Genomic DNA, 20552 nt, shown 5'->3' on the forward strand with positions numbered 1-20552 from the left:
CTTTGGGGACTTCAATCTAGAAGCTTCTGTTCCAGTTCACTGAGGTGCACCACAGTCGGATTTGGCAAGTGTGAAAACTGCAGGAAAGCATCATGGAGCCGGGGGAAGGTCACTGCGCATGAGCAGCGGCTGCTTCCAGCCAGGGTTTCCCATGGGACCCAGCCCTGGGGTGGGGCAGATGCCGTGGAGGTCTCCCAAGAGCTGGCTCCGCTTTAGGTCATAAGGCCTTAGAAATCCTCCCCGTGTCCTTCCATCAGGCAGAATCCTGAACAGCACAATTTCTCCAGGACTCAGGGCACTTACCCTAATCCCAACCCCAAAGCTACCCAAGATAAAACAAATGCGATTCTAAGAACTGCAGTTCTTCCACGTGTACGTGTACATGTATGTGTGTACGTGTGTGTGTGGGGGGGGAACTGGAGCTTGAACTCAAGGCCTGGACCCTGTCCCTTACCTTTATTTTTGGATGGGGGATTTCTACTACTTGAACCATAGCTCCGCCACTGGTGGTCAGTCGGAGCCGAGAGTCTCAGTGGACTTTTCCTGCCTGGAATGGAATGCAGGATGGCACTGAGATCCTCAGATCTCAGCCTCCTGAGGTGCCACAGGCATCTAGGTCTATTCCACGATGTGTCTGTCATGCTCTTATATTCAAATTGCAGGAAACAACCTGGAAAGAAGTCCTTTGAAAAGTGAGGACACTGGATTGGACTCCATGAAGTGTGAGTTACAGGAGCCATGGGGCAGGAGGCCTCTAGCTATGGGCCTTTGATCTCATTTGGAGACAGGAGGCTCACGGTTCATAGTGGCGAAGGAAAAAAACCCACAGAGAACCCCAATCTTTGTACAGATAATCCGGGGTCAAGCGCAGCTGCCCTTGAGGAGATGGACAGTCATGGAGTGCTGGATCACCTTCCTCACCTTCGCCTGAGCTTTCTGTTGAGATCTCATCTGCTCTCGCCTCACTTAGCTTGCCATGGCTGAGGTCAGGCGCAGTGTCTCGCCGGCACGTGCTTCTCAATGGGTGACCGTGGCGGTCACACGAACTCCATGGATTGGACTGGACAGTCAGTCCCTGAAGCTCTCTTGCCCTCACTGCTCTCCCTGATCCTTTCTCTAACCCCAAGGGGACCCGTGTTTCAAGACCCGGCCATGTCTCAAGTAGGCCTCTGTACACTAGGCAAGCCTCTCTGTTAGGACGTCTTCCACCCCTGTCCTCCCCCCAAACCAGACACTTGCATGAACTGGAAGTGTCAGCCATTCAGGCTTTCCCAGCCTCTTACCACTTGAATTCCTGCTAATGAGAACATGTTTCTGTTTCTCCTTATTTCTTTCCTACGGGGTGGGGCCGGAGGGGACTTGAACGGAATGTTTCTAGTCTTGGGGAATCTGACCCCTACTTGTATCCACATTTCACCAGGCGGTCTGTGAGTAGCTTTGGTCATGGAGTACTGGAACTGGACTGCAATCTTGCCTCTGATGCTGGGGATGTTTGCACCCCAAAATGGGTGCAACTGCTCCACTGATGGAAAGTGTACTTACAGCAAGGAGCAGGCTGGCAGGATGAGCAGAGTGAAAAGTTCTGCTATGTGTCTCTCACTAGCAATCGAGAAACAGATCCATGGGCCATTTATCAGCAGTACATGGACAACTGTGTACAACCTTCCATTATTCTTACTCTGTCCTACTCACTTATGAAGAGTCCAAGTGCTGAAAATCAACTGTTTTGTCGGGAAGACTATGCCTGTGTCTACAAGGCGTGACTCCCCCTTGCCCCCCCAAAAAAAATCAAAATAGACAAAGAAGAAAAGGAATGAGAACCCTCCTTTGAGCCTTCTTCATTCCAGGAAACCCAGTTTATAATTAGCACTCAAGAACTTCAAGCCAGATGCAAGGCTGAGTCTTGAGGACTGCCTGGGCGGTAACGTGAAAGACTCTTATCTCCAATTAACCATTCAAAGGGGAAAACAAACTCTGTTTCAAGTGGTAGAATACTAATCTTGAGCAAAAAAATTGCTAAGGGACAGTGCCCAGGCCCTAAATTTAAACCTCCCCAATACTGGCACATGTATGCGTGCACATGCGCACACACGTGCACACCCAAACACACACACACACACACACACACACACACACACACACACACGAGGCTGGCTGAAGTCTAAAAGATCTCCTGCTCTTCAACTGGTTTCTCAAACCATCATTTGACTTAACACAAAGCCTCAAGGGGGTCTAAAGATGAATATTCATAGGAAAATAAAGTTGTTTTAACTTCATAGGAAAACCAATTTTCTTGGGAGAAGACACACACACACACACACACACACACACACACACACACACACACACACTCTCATTCATTCATTCCTGGGATAGTCTTCTGGAGGCTGGTGTGAAATAAGAGTCTGAAAGAGTTCATCTAAGTCTGACTAGAAGAGACTTCAGGGAAAACAGCAGCCAAAATGTATATGTATGGGCTGGGGGGGAGAGTAAATGTCATAATTTATCAAAGCAAATTAATACTCTTCAGCTAGTAATTAAAGGTCCTCATTAAGCAATACTCACGACCTCCCCACCGTCCTGTGTTAGCAATAAAAATGCACTCAGGGCATGCAAAGGTTACCTACAAGAATCAATAACTTGCCATTTTATAATTAAAAGAGAAAATAAATGTTAGGGAAAAGTCCACTAAATTAGGAAAATTACCTTTAGGAGAGATTGAAAATATTGATTTTAATTTACAAAATATGTGAACTTTTCATGCCCCATTCGGACAGACAATCAGCGTCTGGATGGTTAATTCTGCATAAGTTTCAGAAAAAAATCAATAATTAGGTTGCGGGAATATTACGAAATTTGTCATGAACATACCATCTTCTATATAGAAATGAGCCATAAAGTCTAGCTTTTCTATCTTGGATAGATTCGGGGCTGGCCTACTAAATATCCAAAGCAAATCAATGACAAGGTCTTTGTTTCAGCTTTGAGGTACTCTCAAAATTGCAGATAAACCCAGACTTTAATATATATATGTGTGTATAGATATGTATAGGTACTTACATGTATGTGTGTGTCTCTCTCTATGTATGTATATATGGGAACTCAAGATGCTACGTAAGTTCTCAGTCCTACATGGAAATGCATGGCTTTGGTTATTGTCCTTGAGGGTGCAAGTGGATGCACTGACAGACATGAGCTTAACTTTGTCTATCTCCTTCTAGACATACAGGTGCCTGAAACATGGGATTGAAGCTGGCTGGATTCTTGAGGGTTTCTGGGTCAGTAAATCTCTCAGAGAAACTGTTAGGGAGTATGGAAATGGCGGTGGCATTTCCGTACTTGTCTGATTTTCCTGGCATCTGCCTACAAATGCTGTTCTGGAAGAGGAGCATCTAGTTATCTGCAGTAACGCCAGCGTCAGCAACATAAAGCACAGGTGTTGGGGTTCTGTGAATGACCCCCGTTCTCTTCTCCCCCTGCCCAGTCGTGGGTCTTGAACTCAGCCTGGATGAGGTCTCTGAGCTCTTTCACTCAAAGCGGGTAGCACACTACCGCTTTCGGCCACAGCACCACTGCTGGTTTTCTGGTGGTTCATTGGAGATAGGGTCTCATGGGCTCTCCTGCCTCAGGTTGGCTTTGAACCTCGATTCTCAGATCTCTGCCTCCTAAGTGGCTCCCACCTGGTGCCTGGTTTTCTCATTTAAAAAAACATTGTAACAACTAGAATTTATTAGAATAGTTCATAAGGATGATTTTTGGTTGTTCAGGCTCCTTACAATTTCTCTAGGTACAGCCAGTCATAACACCTGACTAATTAAAGTGATTGGAATCGCCTGGAATGATTGCATTCCTTCATTAATTGGTTTTAGCTGAGCAGTAATAGAACCATAGGAGGCGGCTGAGAGGAATTGTGACTCTTAGTCTCTCTCTTATATGAATAAATAAATATAAAACAGGAGTTCCTCCTGGGCCCTGCATCTGGCACTCTGAGTAATCAGAACCCCCTGGCACCACCTTTGTTCTGTACCCTTCCTTCCTCACCTGTACTGTTGCCATGAGAATTGAACTCATTCATTTAGGTAAAGTGCTTTTAGCAAGGGCCCAGGTCTTCACTGCTTTGCCACCTTCTAATTTACTCTCCACCAGCAGCCCAAGGCCTTCACTGCTGACACGGAGCCCTGGGCTAATCTGAATTGCTGTTCTGGGGCTCTGAGAGGAATGCAGATGGGTTTATTCTCATGTAAGTCAGACCTCGTCAACACCCGCCAACATACACATGACACATGTGGCTTGTCCCTGGGGAACACAGCCAGGAATGCCTTGCAGCCCTCGTGACTCTGCACACAGGACCCCCCCCCCCCCGCACGTGCAGACACCCTGGCTGCTCTGCAGGCAGCTGCTCTCCCGACGCCATCGCCTGCACATTCAGAGCAGCCGCATTCCGCCTTCCCTCCCTCTCATCAGCTTTGGACGAGCGGATCCCGTGGACGCCGTGTGTCCCTGAACGGATGGACAGACAACCAGGCCAGAACATCACCCCTGGAGTGGACACATGAAGAACTGCAGATCTAGCTCTGTCATGAGTTACCAAAAAAAAAAAAAAAAAGAAAAAAGAAAAAGAAGCCGGGGCAGCCTGCACACTCGAGCTCACACCCAGAGCCGTTCTCAGCTCACTCTCCCCGTCTCCCACAAGTGAGACGTGAACGTCGTCACTTTTAATTTCCCAAACATTTACCGAGGCTCCGTGGGCACCCACTCCTTATACGTCAGTCCCTTTCATTCTAAGAAATACCTTATGCAGCCCTCGCGAAGAAACTGAGGCACAGAGAGGTTAAGTAACTTTGTCCAGAGCACAGTGCGGGGGAGGGAGGGAGTCAGGGTTGGAGGTGGCCTTGTCTGGGCTCAGGTGCCATGTTCCTTACCTTGCTGCTGGGTCCTCACACGGGACAACCAGGGACAGCCGCCCTGCTAAGCCCTCCTCACCTGCGGGGATACGGCGCCGACGCAGGGGCGCCATCCAGAGTCACACACGGGCCCCATGCTCCCCCACGCTGCTTTCTGATCTGGGTTTGAGCTCAGGGCCTCCTGCATGCTAGGTAGACACTCCGCCACGTCTTGCTTTATTTTGTAAATAGGGTCTGATGTTTTAGACTGGGCTAGCCTTGGACCACAATCTTCCCGTGTCTACCTCCTGAGTCACAGACAGGCTGGGCATGACCCACCAGATCTACCTTTTTGTTTTTTTATTTTTATTTTTCTCCCTGACAATCTTGCTAGCTTTTGCTCAGGCTGTGCTCAAACCCTGATTACCCCTCTCTGCTTCCCCCGTGGCTGGGCTTACAGCCACATCATGTCTACCCTCCACTCACTGACTTTCAGCAAATTGCTTTTGTCTATCAGTAGCTAAGTTTCCTCCAACCCTTCCTCTTCTTCCGGGGTTTTTGCTTTGTCTCAGGGAAAAGACAGGAATGCTGTATCCCAGGAGGAATGAATCCAGGAGGACAGCTCAGCATCGCGAGATCACATAATTGAGAGGTCTTCGAGAACTCGTTACGATTCCTCCTCCCCACTGGCTACGTCTGCTGCCAGGCCTTTAGGGGTTGGGGGACAGCCTGATGCCGAGCAAGGAGACCTTGGGCAAGAGGGAAAGGCCAGCCCAGCTCCTCAGGATGGGAAAATCCTAGCCACTGGTGATTATAGATTCTCCTCTCCCTGATTTGCTGAGGTGCCCTCCCTACCCCCCCCCCCACCCCAGAGGGTTGATTTCCCCAGGAAGGGCGAAGAGAGACCAATTCTCAAGGCAAAGCCGAAAGAAGTATACTTGCTAAGGGGAATTGTTTCACAGATCCAAGAAAGATCAGTTTAATTTTTTGTTTTTCTTCTGGTTTTCAAAATCATCATTGGCTTCTGGGGCTTCCCTAGCCAGCTCTCTCTGCTTTGCCAAGGAAGAGAGAAGAGGGATACCCCACACGGAAATGCACAACACAAAGACACGTCCAGGCACATGGAGCCCATTGAGTATGGGCCACCCCAGGTTTGTTCAAGACTGAACAAAGCCACGATGTTTTCCTTTAGGGCAGAGCCACTGTGAAGGGCCAACGAGAATCGGGGCCCTGCTCACCCCACAGTGGAATGGCTCTCTCGTCTACTAACTGGTTTTAAATACCCTTGGCTTTGCCCAAAAGAAACCATCTGGACAGGCAAAGCACATTTAGCGAAGACCAGCATTCCAGCATGCAAGCGGAAAGCAAAACTCCTTACCTGCATAGAATTCAGGGCTGTAGACGGCACCCACCACGGGATTCAATTTCCAGCCTTAAGTCAAACACACAAAAACACTGTCATCAGTTTTGATTCAGACATTCATGATCCACATAGGAAGGTTGAAGTATGTTTTATATTTTTTGATCTCAGCCTCCTGAGTAGCTAAGATTATAGGCATGAGGTACCAGGACATAGCAAGTCCACATATTTTAGAAGCATTGTTTTGTGGTACTGGGAACTGAATCAAGGGCCTCTACTACATGTTATTTAAGTACATTGATTTGTTTGTCTATCTACCTGTCTGTTTATCTATCTCTGGACACATACCCATATAATATTAATATACATATATATATATATTTACCTACAGTTAAAAGACACATAGATTGAGCATTCAATGCACAAAATATATCCAGAAACCATATATAAGAAAATATATTCTTGCCCTTCTTTGATTTTTCTGCAAATACAAGTTAATGGAAGGGAAACTACCAGCAAGGTATAGGTAAGCCTTTTGAAAATGATGTAATTAATTTTCTACCGTATCAATAGTTTTAGAACCACTATAATAATTTCAGTTTTGTCTTATTTCACATGTCATCGCTCGATAATCCATCACAAGTCTTTTGCATTAAATTTACACGAATTTGGAAACTCATACAAAATTCTTTGCTGAAACACACTGTACCTATTGTCTTTCCTAGCGATTACCTTGAGATACGGGGAAATTTTGAAGTGCTGTTTGAATACTAAAGAAAACGGTATTTTTTTTTAATCCCCTAGAGATTTAGCACGGAATACATTTTAATGCATCCAGGGGAGGTAAAATCCTTAATCAATGATATCTAAGGTAACTTTCAAGTAATCTGTCTATGAGATTAACAGACCATGGTTCTTCAAAATAGAAGATGGAAAGCTTTCTTTAATGGGGCTCAGGGTTCCTCAGAAATTGTGATACAGAAAAACAGCATATACGAGGGTTCACAAATAGGTAAACCCATTGCAAGTTTAGTATTTTCAAGACATTTTGAAGAGTTAGTTTTAAGGAATAATGGCCTCTGTGGCTGTTTTCCCTCCTTGTGGCTGAGAAATCTTTCTAGTAGCCCCTATTCCAGAACTCTTGAAATTCAGTGTGAGCTAAGTATTCTATTTTGCCTTTGCATCTCAGGGCAGAGGGCCAGATATCAAAATGTCCTTGGATGCGCATTCTGGGGAAGAGAAGGAAGTCAACGTTTGGAGTCTCCCAGAATGTCTCCAAAACTGAGGTCCCGGATGCAGCAGATGGGCCAGGCCTGGCTTCCTAAACTCTGGGCTTCTGAGAATAGCACGGAGGGAACCATCTCACTTCATGTACACATCCGTATCAAATCCTTTAAATACCTCCTTTGGCAATATAAACCTGGGGTACAACATCCATGAAATGAGGACCTCTTAATCACATTTTAATGATCATAAGCTAGGCCTATTAGCCTTCTATTTTCTCAAAGAAGCATTTCTAAGAGGTATCTATGGCTGCAGAAATCACATTTCCCTCGTTTGCCTATATTCCTTGTTTGTTTGGACCTAGCAATCTATCTATTCTGTATAGCCAGTTATCTCTTGTCTATTAATCAATCATCTGTTTATCCATCTATCTATCCATCTATCCGCCCATCTACCTGTTTCTGAATCATTCTACTTTGATCTCATTTCTTCACAGAATCGCCCCTTAAACTTGTTATTTGCATTCCTTCTCTTAGTTGTCTCTGATTCACTTCCCAGCTCTATTTTTGGCATACATATTCATGTGACCCAGGAACAGGAATCACAGTACCTAAAATGATTCAGCAAATATTTGGTGCTCTGTCAACACTGATTTGATTCTTTTTAATTAAAAAAAATTTGAGCGCAGAACATTTTCTGTGGCTTGTTTTCTGGCTCGGATGCTGGCTCTTTCCCCTCTCTGAGGAAACTTAGTCCCAATCTATAGATGCTCTATATCCAGTAAAGGTCTCAGCTCTGGGAGACTGTCTTCCACCAAAGGCCATGAAAAGCTAGCCCTTGAAAATCACCTCTGCTCAAGGCTTGCTCAGGCTTATGCAAATGGATGCAAATGAAATGCAAATGGGCACACTGCCTTTGTAACTCCTGCTAGTACCTGGAAGATTCCCCTGGGATGAGCCTGCTGGAGGGCTGAGCCTGCCGTTGTCAAGAAGATGGACAAAATGATCCCATTTTTTAATTTCTTAGGCAGTTAGTATTACATCCCCAGGCCTTGCAAATTCCAAGATTTTTGATCAAGGACATTAAATTGAACAATGAGGCTTACAGCTGAATAGAAAAGCTGGTAGAGCCCATCACTCCCAAGGCGCCCCCTCCTCCCCGCCCCCCACACACAAAGGCAATGGAGCGAGGCCCAGATATACACGCACGTGGGGTCTGGCTCTGTGTCAGATGCACAGCAGTTCAGAGATCACCAAGGCCAGGTCTCAGCCAAGGACTGGGTTTGAATCAGTAAATTAAGCATGTCTCCACACCCTGCAAATTTAGCTTGCCCCCAGTCAGGGGCCTTCAGCCTTGTTGGGAATAATGCTGGCCAGAAGTCACAGTGCTAACTATTGCTGCAGTGGGTGATAGAAAGCACACACAGAAACCCCACAGCGCCTTCCTCAGGGCTCTGCTGCTGGGTGGAATGTTCCAGAAAACACCCCAAAGAACACTGCAGGGATCTGGAAAACTGTACACAGGACGGTGATCTCACAATTCCAGGAAGTGCACGCACAGTGGTCAGGCCAAAGCTATCTCATGGGAACTAAGCCAGTGGCAAGGCTTGGATTTCTACCCGGCGTGAAAGGCCTGAAGCATGCATCCCCCCGGACCGGCCGGGTCAAGTGTGCAGTGTGTACTCGGGGGTTGTTGGAGCTGGGACACAGGCCAGCAGAAAACACCACTCCAGGGTGTTCCAGCCGAGGCTCAGATTCTATTGAGTTCAAAGGCGCACTTTTAGAAGTGCAGAGCAACTGACTTTTTCCAAATAGGTAGCCATTGGAAGAAAGGAGGCGGTTTTTATGAAAAGCTACTTAAAGACGTCAACCAGCACCCATGAACAAACCAATTGTCCCTCAGCATCAAAGTGCTCCATTAACTCATAAATCTGCTCAGGGACCTACTACATCACCACTAGAAAAGCTTTCACCTGCATTCATTATCACCAGATGGTCATATTGACTGCAAAGACCAATGCAAAGGACTTACTTTGTGATACTATTTTATCAGAAACACCTAAGTAATACTGTGAATTCCATACATGCATGTCTCCAAGAAACACACATGAAAACCAAAACTGTGAAACAACAGATGATCTATTGTTTTTAATTCATGACTTCCCATGAAGAGGCAGGATCTGACTTATATTTTAGCCTCGTATTAAAAGTTTTTCAATAGTTGCTTTCTTTTTTTAAATAAGTCTTTGTTTCCCTGTTTCAAGTCAAACTAAAATTTCCCAGAGATTCTGTATCTCTTCCTTTTGCTTACATACAAAATATTTCTTATATTACCAGTACAGAACTTAGTCGAAATCATATCATATATATATATATGTATATTTATTACTTTTTTCACTCAGGATGGGACCTTTGCTTATCTTCATTTTGCTCATTTTTATGGGCACTGCATTCTATTAGGTACAGATAATTAATTTTAATGCACCACTGTTTTTAATTTTGGTATTATTAAGTACAGTAGATTTCCCTCTCCCATACATTTTAGGAGATACTTAGGAGGATTAAGGAATCAAAATACTTTTCTAGGAAAAAAAAAAACACTAGTGGTACTGAGGTGTGAACTCAAGAGTTGCCGTTTTGTCAGACAGGTATTCTTCCACTCAAGATACAAGTGCAGATCTTTGTTGCCTTAGTTATTTTTTTCACATTTTTGTCTGGGCCACCCTTGAGCTGTATCCCTCCTAAGTATGTTTACTGGATAGCTGCAATTCCATGCACATGCCAGCATGGCTTGTTATGTGCCGAGGTTTTGTCTGAGCTACCTCTCACCGTGATCCTCCTATCACTGCTTCCTAAATAGCTGTGATCATGAGTTATATGTCACCAAGTCTAGCTTTCCCAGTAGCCTTCAATGACTGTTTGTACACATGTGGTTTTCTTTTTGTTTTTAATTCGGTGGTGTAGGGGATTGAACCCAGGGCCTTGGGTGTGCCAGGCAAACACTACTGACTTACATACAACCCTACTTTATAGAAAATCAGTTTATGAGCAGTTTTGAGAAATATTCTGGGTGAGTGCAGAAATGCATTGTCCTCAGGGGGTCGACAATACACACCCTGAAAACTGGCCCTACCCGGGCAAACCCAGAACGGAGCAAAGGGGACACGTAGACACTGCTGTCCTTGAGGAACTTGGCCGCAATCACCTTCCAAGTACTTTCTGAAACTTAGTCATCTGGGACAAGACTCAAAGCCAGATCCAAATCACGTGAGGGTACTTTGAGGAGGAATGGTGGTGGCTGTCAGGGAGATGCCACACAACACCTCCCCTGCCTGTGTCATCTACACAGGACATTAGCTTTTGACGTGAGATCCCTTGGTTGAGTCACCCACGAGGTGAAGGGCTGGTGGGGCTTTGTCTACTTACCATTCGTGTAGGGGTTGATCGTCTTTTTATTTGTCATCACCCGTGCAGTGGCATTATTTACCTACGTACACAGAAAAGTTAAGTGAGCACAGGTTCCAGGGCCTGCCTGGCATTCCATTAGTTGCATGCATTATGATTGTGGTTACTTATTAAAAAACAAAAGCAAAAACAGAAACCAAACAAAACTGAGAAGTAAAAAAGTAAAAAAAAAGCATTTTTAATTAAAAAATAAAAGGCAGTATAGGTGCATAACAAAAATCATACTTTTTTGGTTTTAGAATTACATTTAGCTTCATAACCATTTCAACTAACAAATCATGTCAGTAAAGCAACGTCACCTTCGTTTGAACAGTTTAATCGAGACAGTTACAAAAAAAAAAAAAGAAAAGAAAAAAAAAGAAAAGCAAAGCAAACAAAAAAAGAGGCCGTGGAGACTGAAAAGCATGCTTCTATTCTGCGGTGACACAGATAGGATACATTGGATTTTTGTTGCTGTTGTGTTTTATTTTTATCAACAAACAAACAAACATAAATTAAGTTCGTATGGAAGGACATGCAGTGGAGGAGAGAGAGAAGAGACAAGCTACATCAAAAGAAGAGACGAAGGAGTTTAAGCCGTGTGCAACACTCGGGGTGGGGGGAGAAGCGATCTCCAAGCATTCAACACTGGGGGAGAGCTCGCAAAGGCAAGAGGAAGGGGGTTCATTCCCAGTCCTGTGTCACAGGGAAGGAAAGGACAAGGGGGAGGTGCATTGTGGTCACACGGATGAGTTTAACGATCTGAGTAGGATAGAATGCGGTCATCACTCAAACCAGTCAGAACCTCCCAGGCTAGCTTAGAACCAACACTCAAAATTACAAGGCGGACCAATATCCAAAAAGAGAAAAGAAATAAATTGAAAGAAAAAAAAAAGCACCAAGAAAACTTAATACAACAAGTCAATAAAAAAAAAACCAAAAATGAAAAACTTCACGTGGTAGATAATAGATATAGAGAGAGATATAAATGTATAGAGAGAGATCAGCGCTAAATACGTGAAGCGGTAGATGGACTACACTTACCATTTTGCACCACCGCCAGCATGGTTTGTGTACATTTACCAGGGCTACTGAGAGTTTGGAGAGGGGCCTAGCGTTACCGTCCAAGGGGGTCGGGGGAAATGAAAAGGCAAAATATGCAACATCTTACTCCAAAGACTAAAGCAATTCTTAAACTGGCATATATATTTTTTAAAAAAAGGTTTCTTTTTTATTTCAAACAAATATGACCCTGTAGCTTTGCTGAGGGAGTTCTCAGTGGTACAAATAGTAGATCTAGAATCTCAGACTATGGTAGTATTTATATGTTTTTCAATGAGCAGGGCTCAGAGAGGCAAATCGGAGACACTATCCTGTGATTCCTGGTATAACCAGAAAATAAAGAAAAAAAACAGAATGCAAAATTTCAATTTGGTTTCTTTCTTTTTTTAAAAAAAATATTTTTAATGAAAAATTTTGCGGCAAAGCCTCTCACATTTTTTCCTCCTCATTTATTATTGATTTTAATTTTTTTCTTACAAATCTTTCCAATGCTAATGCTTTCAACATTTTGGATGAAATGATTCATTTGTAGACCACTGCAGATCTCTCTCCAACCCTGATGTAAGAACAGAAAACGAAAAGAAACCACTGCCTGCTGTTTGCTTTGCTTCGTTCATCCTGGCTTCCTCTCTTTGGAACGAAACCTTAACTGCACCGTCATCTATCAAACACGGCAAACAAAATTTAAAAAAGGAAAACCAAAAAATAGAAACCACTATAAACTTGAGTAACCTTTTCTTCTTACTTTTGTTATTCACCTTCCAGCAGTTAAAAAAAAAAAAAGAAACCACCACACACAAAAAAAAAGAGTAAACATAACGTCAAATTAAAAAAAAATAGAGTAAGGCCAGTTTTCCTTTTTATATATATAAAGATATATATATATATAATGTACATATTATATATATAAACAATGAGAAGGGAGGGGGGAGTCACATACAAGACACCAGTGATGCATCTACAGGAAACAAATGAGCATGGAGCAGACATTTATCAAAAAAGATGAAAGGGAAAATATTTTGAACATGCACCTCGATTTTACGGCCCTCTACCACCGTGCCGTGTAATCTCTCCCTCGCCCTGTCCGCATCGGCACTATTTTCGAAAGTTACGAAACCAAATCCCTGCATGCAGGAGTAAGAAGGGGAAAACAACATGCACATTATTATTTCAATCAACAACCACGTGGTAACATTCTCTTGCTTTAATCTCTATGTCTTGTCCTGGCTTCAGTTCTGTAACATGCAAATTAGAGAAATTATAATAATACATAGTGCAATCATTACACGACTAATGTCCACAGGATTGGTTGGTTTGGGTGCTTCGGCTTTTTTGTTCTTTACTTCTGTCACCAGTTAGCTAACCACCTCTAAAGAATTCAACCAAACGATGCTCAACGTACCCCTTCTACAGCTCACTACCAAAACAAATATATAGATCTAACCAAGAGAAAATGAGGTCAAAGTAAATGTACACTGTATTCACAGAGGAAATAAAAGAACGAGAAGAAAGAAAGAAAGAAAGAAAAAGGGGAACCACTTTCTCAACATGCAAATTAAGAGGTAAAACAAAATAAAGACGTGTGCATGAAATTCAACCATGAATGCCAAAATCCTCTAACATTGCCTAGAGAGTCATGCGCATGTGGTCTGTAAGAACAGCTCTTCTTCATGCAATCTTAGGGTTATTCAAATTTGTCCATTATACAGCCTTTACATCTCAAAAACAAAAGTTACAAGCCTTAAAAAAAAAAAGGAAAGACCTTTTTTTTCCTGTAATACATCTTAAACTCTTTGTGCTAATCAACAAAACAAAAATCACATGAAATGAAGAGAAATTAACTTTCGTTGGTTTAGAATGCAAGCCATACAAGTAGCAGTTGTAGTCATACTTGTCCCGCCTCCCAGCTATTATACATGCTTCCGAACTCAGTGAGTTTCCTTAACCAACAAGGAGACATGAAAACAGACTGCCCTGTTTTTTAAAGCACTAGGCTTGTATTCCTTTGTCACATCTGCAAGTAGGGAGACAAAAATCTTCAAGACTAAAAAAAGGTGACTTAATAGTACTCTGAACATTTCCTGCTTTGCTAACAGATAATAAATAATACCCTTCACTCCACCACAGGTACATTTTGCTTTTAATATTTCAGCCTCAAAAAAACCAGCCCCACTATATTTGACACAGTCATAATCCATCTTTGGTCTTCACTGACATGTTCCTAAGAAGAGTGCAGAAAATATAACACATTATTTTTCAAAGCCCCTCAATGCACTTGGACATCTTGTTCACAAACAGATCCACCAACCTTTTGAACAACGGCACTGAAGGTTTGCCTGACTCATTTTGGTTTCCCAGGCAAACTGGGTCAACTTTAGGAGTGATGCTGAAACTCTTATGTGCACTGGGCCAACCTTACAGAAAGGCAGGTAAACATAGGCTTTCAGGTATTATGCTATTCCATTTTTACAAATAAAATCTGTACAACTGCAGAGTGGTCAAGACAGACATGATGGATGCTTGTGCTTCGAGGTCAAATCACTTTTAAGAGCATGAGAGCAAAACCTCTGAAGTTGTGGAAGAATGACCAAGCCCCTGAATAAGCAAAGCTACGGAGAATAATCCATCGACTGATTGATCAATTGGTTGAGTTTTATAAGTCCTCGGATGGATGGCAATGTCAATTTCTCTATGGTAGGACATGTACTGGAATTGTCTTCCTCCCATTTCATCAATGGCGTCCCGTTGTGGTTAACACGGGTACCTCAGGAGAGGAGGGGAGTGATCAAACCTCTCCAATCCTGACTGGCCCTCAATTCTTCCAGGAAGGAAAACACTAGGAGATCTACACCAGGATCTGTCTGTATCTGACAAGAATTTCTCTCGGCATGCACTGTGACATTATCCGTGCATGGAAGGAGAGGTGTACCTTGCCAGCAATTCTAGTCTTTTATGTTTATTTTTTTCAGTATCATTTTCCTTTTTGTTCTTGGCATCGCTGCTTTCCTCCAGGGAGACCGTGGCTGCCTTGTCAGGGCTGGAAGTGGAGACTTTAACAAGCGGGGTAGAGGTAGCAACGAAACATCAGTGGGCATAAACATCTTATCTGCTAATGAAGGCCTCGGCGCCTTCATTCTTTATGCTAGGGCTGGCCCTGAAAGGGTTGTTACAGTACAGATGCTGGGCCCAAGTTCAAAGTTTCTGGAACCCAATAATGCCCACCTCTAACGGCTTCTTAGGCTGCTAGTTTGAGACCCGCCCACTTTTCCAGAGACAACCCCTGATTGATAGCACCCTTTGAAAAATGTTCTTCTTCTTCCAATATATTATCTCTCGTAAGTTGCTTGGACTTGCTCACACAGCCCCTAAGTTTCACTAACCCTGTTAAGCTCTAGGAAAATCTATATCTATGTATCGATGTACCTATGTATGTATGTATGCATATATGTATGTATGTACTCCATCTATCTATCTATCTATCTATCTATCTATCTATCTATCTATCTATCTATCTATCTATCTTTTTTAGTTGATGTCCTAGCACAAAATAAACTCAAGGGTCACAGTGCATTGCAAAAATGAGGATCCACCGTACACACTAATAAAATACGATTCAAAAGGTTGGTGAATATGAGCTTTTTCCTCCCCTGCTACCCAGAGAAAAAACTGCACTTGATGAATACGTGCTCATGAGACTAGCTACTCACTTTTTAATATCAAGAACATAATTATCACTGAAAAAATGTAGCAACATCACCATTACTATTTTTTAAGCACGGTTACATTTCCTCTGGAAATTTGAACTATGCACGTATCATGTAAGATGGCCACTTTAAATCACTCCTTTATGTGTGCTCTCCATGGAGCCCAGTGGGTCTCCTGCCATTTTGGAAACGAAGAGGAGGTCTCTAAAAGAACTCCCCTGGGGCCATGTCTTCACCATCACCTGATGCAGTTGTTTCTCCTTGTTTACAACAGACACAGTTACCACACGCTATGCGATTCTGAGGTGGATTAAGTCACTTACCTTCGAGCCTCGCTCATTAAAAATAATTTCAACATCTAAGATTTTACCAAATTGCTGCAAAGAAACAGAAATATTTTATGAGCAAAGAGGGAGAAAAAAACAAGTGGGTCAGGCTGCGCTCTTCCCCAGGCATGCCTCATTTATCCCCCCCCTTGTTTAATATCAACAATATACATTTCATATTATGCTCTGGTTAAGTAACTTGCTTGAAGAAAAGAACATATAAAAAACCATATGTGCTATATTCTGATTATGATGACATCTCCTACCAGGATGAGTTATACCCTGATACAAAATATTCATTAGCAGGTTAATTTCATGGTGTGTGTGTGTGTGTGTGTGTGTGCAAAAGTTAAAAATGGCACATCGCTCCAATGATTCACCTCGACTTCTCATCAGTCTCTGGAAGACACGCCCTCGATGAGAGAAGGTTGGGTATTAAAGTAGCCAATTTGGACATGATGTTGGGGGTTTGGACTTGTAACTCTCAGGTCGCATATTGGAGACAAGTAAAATTCCAATGTAAGATGCACCTCCGCTATCCAGGAGCTCACTATCATTAGCTCAGGCTAACGTACGGTCTCCCAAGGTAAAGTTCCATATAATTAAACAAACAAATGCGTTTCAAACTGTTAACAAAAAGTGACTCTATCAATAAAGTCCAGACACAAACGTTTGGGCTTCAAATGCATGGGACAGCTTAATGGAATGGAGCTACCCCCATGGTACTTACATTTCTGACTTCCTACAATGGGTGCACTCAGTGTAAACATATTTAAGATTTCTCATCTGCCTGGAATGCAGACTTGAGGTGCGTGCCCCTGTGTGCACAGGAAAAAGAGATAGGAAGTAGTGAAGGCTGAAGAAAGGGGGAGGTGGAGGAAGATGGGCATGGCCAGCTCGCGCCATGGAGAGAAGTGAGGGATGCTGGGAGATACTCTGATACGCTTTGGGGAGGAGAACAGTCTGTCTTAGGACATTTTCAGTGCCAAGTCTGAGAGGGCTGAGAGGAAAAGGAAAAACACAAAAAACCTGTTACACAGAGAAGAAGAAAACTTCCCAAATGTGGGAAGTGAAGGATGGGCTGTGCAAAGGTGAACCTGATCGCCTAGTACAGAATCTTTCAGCTCCCCGAGCACCTCCAAGGCAGTAATTCCTACACAACTGCCTGTGACAAGGCAGTTCACACAGATGCTAAAGTATGGATATCAGGCGTTAACAGCCCAGGAACACATATATTTATGGATCAAGAGATGCCTGAAAAAGGCTTCTTCCAAAGACATGGAACAAATGCCATCTATGAAACACACACACACACACACACACACACACACACACACACACACACACACACACACTTCCTGAAAAAATAAGATTTGGCCAAGATTGAAGCGATCAGAAAGTGATCTTAGCATGTGTCATTCCCTAAATGAAGGAGTGGACCATATGCCTGGCGCCATCTCACACGCTTGCTTCTTTGGCAGTTGCCTTTGGGTGGATGATTCTTAGAACCAGTAAAACGAGCTGGAAGAAAAATGCTGATGTAAAGCCTACCGCTGAGCCAAGCGAGTTGTGTGCTATATTTATAGTATCAACAGTTTAATTGGGAAGTTTGGTGCTAATGATATAAACACAGCTGGCACATTTTCAAATTCGTATAGACTCATTCGCAGAAATCGCTAGTGTTTGTTTGCTCAATGTTAGGGCTTGGCAGCCTTCAACGACATCTTAAACACGCCCGGCCTGTCTCCATGGCTGTGTCCAGAGAAAAATCTAGACGCTCCTAGGCACAGGTTTGAGCAAATATGTTACTGAGGCGGCAATTCTAGAAATTCTCAGCTTAAATAGTCTTCCTCTGGAACACTGTTTCACAGATGCAAACATCAAACATCCAGGTAAACAACAGTTCAAAGGATGCATGCAGAGCCCCAACCAAGGCAGCTCTGTAGCCTTCTACAGGCCTGGTTTCAATGTAGAAATGCAAGGCATGGGGCCATGTCCCCAAAACGACTTCATTGTTCATGAAATCATGGTCGATGCAACCTTGCATTATCAGACAAGGCACAGAGAAGCCTGTGACCATTCTGTGATGCTGGGAATTGAACTCAGCTCTGCCACGCTGGCCTTCCCATCTTTAGTCTTTAGTTGATCCATCTGAAATGGTCATCAAAGCATATTTTTGTATGTGCTAACAACTATGAGATCAATTTTTTTGGGGGGGGGGAGAAGACATTCATGAAAGATTTAAAAATTATTTTTTTACCAGAGGGTCCAAAGTCTTAAGCATAAAAGAAAAATGCCAAGCCAGAGCTCAAGACTAGTGCTCTACTGTTGACCCACATATCCAGTCTGGCATTTTGCTAGTTAAGCGAAGAACCTCCTGAACTTTTCTGCCAGGGCTGGCTTTCAACTGTGATCCTTAGATATCAGCCTCCCGGGTAGCTGGGATTACAAGTGTATGCCCCTCGAACACAGGAAGAAGAGGAATGTGGTCACAGCCACACATGTACATATATGCAATTAGAACAAGGAATGGCGCTGAAATTGCTTCAGAAGCAGGTCAGAGAGAGCGCGTGGGTGTGATGATCCACTGTGGGCATTTAGGGAACTATCACGTGAAAGCCCCTCTCCCACAGCTAATGGGTAACTAACACATACACACAAAGGTTCATTTAGTCAGGAGGAGCTGGTCCCTAGCTGAGCTGATAGCATCTCAAGAGGAACATAGCCAGGCCTGGGATCAGCTGACCTTTCCTGTAAAAGCCTCTGGAATCAATGCTTTTTAATAAGAATAGATGCATTAGCTCACGGTATGTTATCTAAAGGGCTGGCTTTTGCTTTTTATTGCTGCTACTTAACTTCTTACCCCAAGGGATGTTCCATTACAAAAGAAAGCAAACAAATAACAACAACAAAATCTACACCAACCGACAGGATTTCATGTCAAATATTGAGACAAATGCATCCCAAAGAAAAGAGAATGAACTGGGTGGGGGAGGGACTGATGGAAGAAAAGTCCCAGGGGCTGCAATCTCAATAAAGAGTTACCAAGGCCAAAATGATCAGAACAAAACAGAAGGCCAGCAGGTGGTACACACCCTGTAATCCTAGCAGAGATGAGCATAGTCCAGGGGCGGCTAGGCTGTTGGGTGGAAGGCCACTCAGAACGCAGCAGAGGCCTGACAGTGGAATCCATGCTCCACATGTATCCTACAACCAGGATGCTTTTGTGAGCAATATTTGGCTAGTAAAAACAGATTCTTAGGGTGTAAATCGTATTTTACTTTTCTCCAGAATTCTGGTTGTAGACAAAGGAGGCCCTGGAGTAATTGCAAGTGCTTTATGAATACACCTGGAAATTTTTACAGATGAATCCTGCTGCCACAGAAGCACTCACATACTTTTTGTGTGTGTGCGTGTGCATGTGTGTGTGTGCGCGTGTGCATGTGTGTGTGTGTGCATGTGTGCAGATCCTGGGGCTTAAACTCAGGATCTGGGTGCTATCTCTTGAGCTTTATTTGCTTGAGGCTGGTTCTCTACCACTTGAGCCATGGCTCTACTTCTGGAATATTTTGGTGATCCATTAGAGGTAAGAATCACGTGAACTTTCTGCCCAGGCTGGCCTCAAACCATGAGCCTCAGAACTCAGCCTCCTGAGTAGCAAGGACGACAGGCGTGAGGCCCACTTTCACACATCCTTTTTTTTTTTTTTTTGCCAGTCCTGGGCTTGAGCTCAGGGCCTGAGCACTGTCCTTGGACTTTCTCAAGGCTAGAGCTCTACCACTTGAGCCTCAGCACCATTTCCGGCTTTTTTTTTTCTATGTATGTGGTACCGAGGAATCGAACCCGGGTCTTCGTGCATGCTAGGCGAGCACTCTACCACTAGGTCAAACTCCCGGCCCCTCACACATCCTTTTAAAGGGCACACGTGCTGTGATGGACAGAAGCGATTTCAGTGTTTACGAATGTGCATTATATCTCCTTAATTGACAGATGCTAAGAGAATCTATCGTGTTGTCAAATCCACATTATATTATCTGCTCGAGAATTTTTACTTTAAAAAAAGAAGTGGTCCTCTAAAGAGACCTTGATCCATGTTTGCTAAAGTATGGTAGGATACTTCGGGCTCTCTCCTATCTTTCTCACTCTGTTTTCCTTTCTCTCTGTCTCTCTCTGTATGTTATCCGCCATAACTACCCCTAAAAGAACAGGGAAGTTTAGATATGAATGTAAGCCCTTCTCTACGATTCTCCAGCAGTGAATATTCTGAATTACTTTCCTGGGCTTACCATGTTAACCGTAGGAGAATTCCAGGGTAACGAAGACTACCAGGCAGGGAAAGATACCCCTTCAGGGTAGAAACTGCGGTTGACATGATACCGTTGAAAGAGAGCCAGGATGGTTATTGAGAGGATCAAGTTCAAAGTCAACATTACAGTGACACTTGATGAGAAAAGATAGACGGAATAGCAAGACATCGTCCTGACCTGACATGGCGAGGAGAATATAATTCCTTGGCTGGCCATCCTTCAAACCTGGTCTCTGTGCTTTGC

The 20552-nt window shown here is 43.5% G+C and overlaps 1 protein-coding gene across 19 annotated transcripts in view; it reads right to left on the bottom strand.

The window, feature by feature from the left end:
- Nucleotides 1–20552, bottom strand: part of Rbfox1 (RNA binding fox-1 homolog 1) — an 825209-nt gene that overhangs the window by 71555 nt on the left and 733102 nt on the right. For all 19 annotated transcript variants that reach the window (XM_090324596.1, XM_090324586.1, XM_090324602.1 and 16 more), the window contains 4 exons: nucleotides 16000–16053; nucleotides 13004–13096; nucleotides 10893–10953; nucleotides 6262–6315 (listed from right to left, as the gene is read on the bottom strand). In XM_090324596.1, the coding sequence (XP_090180722.1) occupies nucleotides 6262–6315; nucleotides 10893–10953; nucleotides 13004–13096; nucleotides 16000–16053 (262 nt within the window). The remainder of the gene's footprint in view (nucleotides 1–6261; nucleotides 6316–10892; nucleotides 10954–13003; nucleotides 13097–15999; nucleotides 16054–20552) is intronic.

Source organism: Megascapheus bottae, chromosome 36 (genome assembly GCF_031878675.1).
Source record: "Megascapheus bottae isolate mThoBot1 chromosome 36, mThoBot2.hap1, whole genome shotgun sequence".
In the NCBI taxonomy this organism is placed as follows: Eukaryota; Metazoa; Chordata; class Mammalia; order Rodentia; family Geomyidae; genus Megascapheus; species Megascapheus bottae.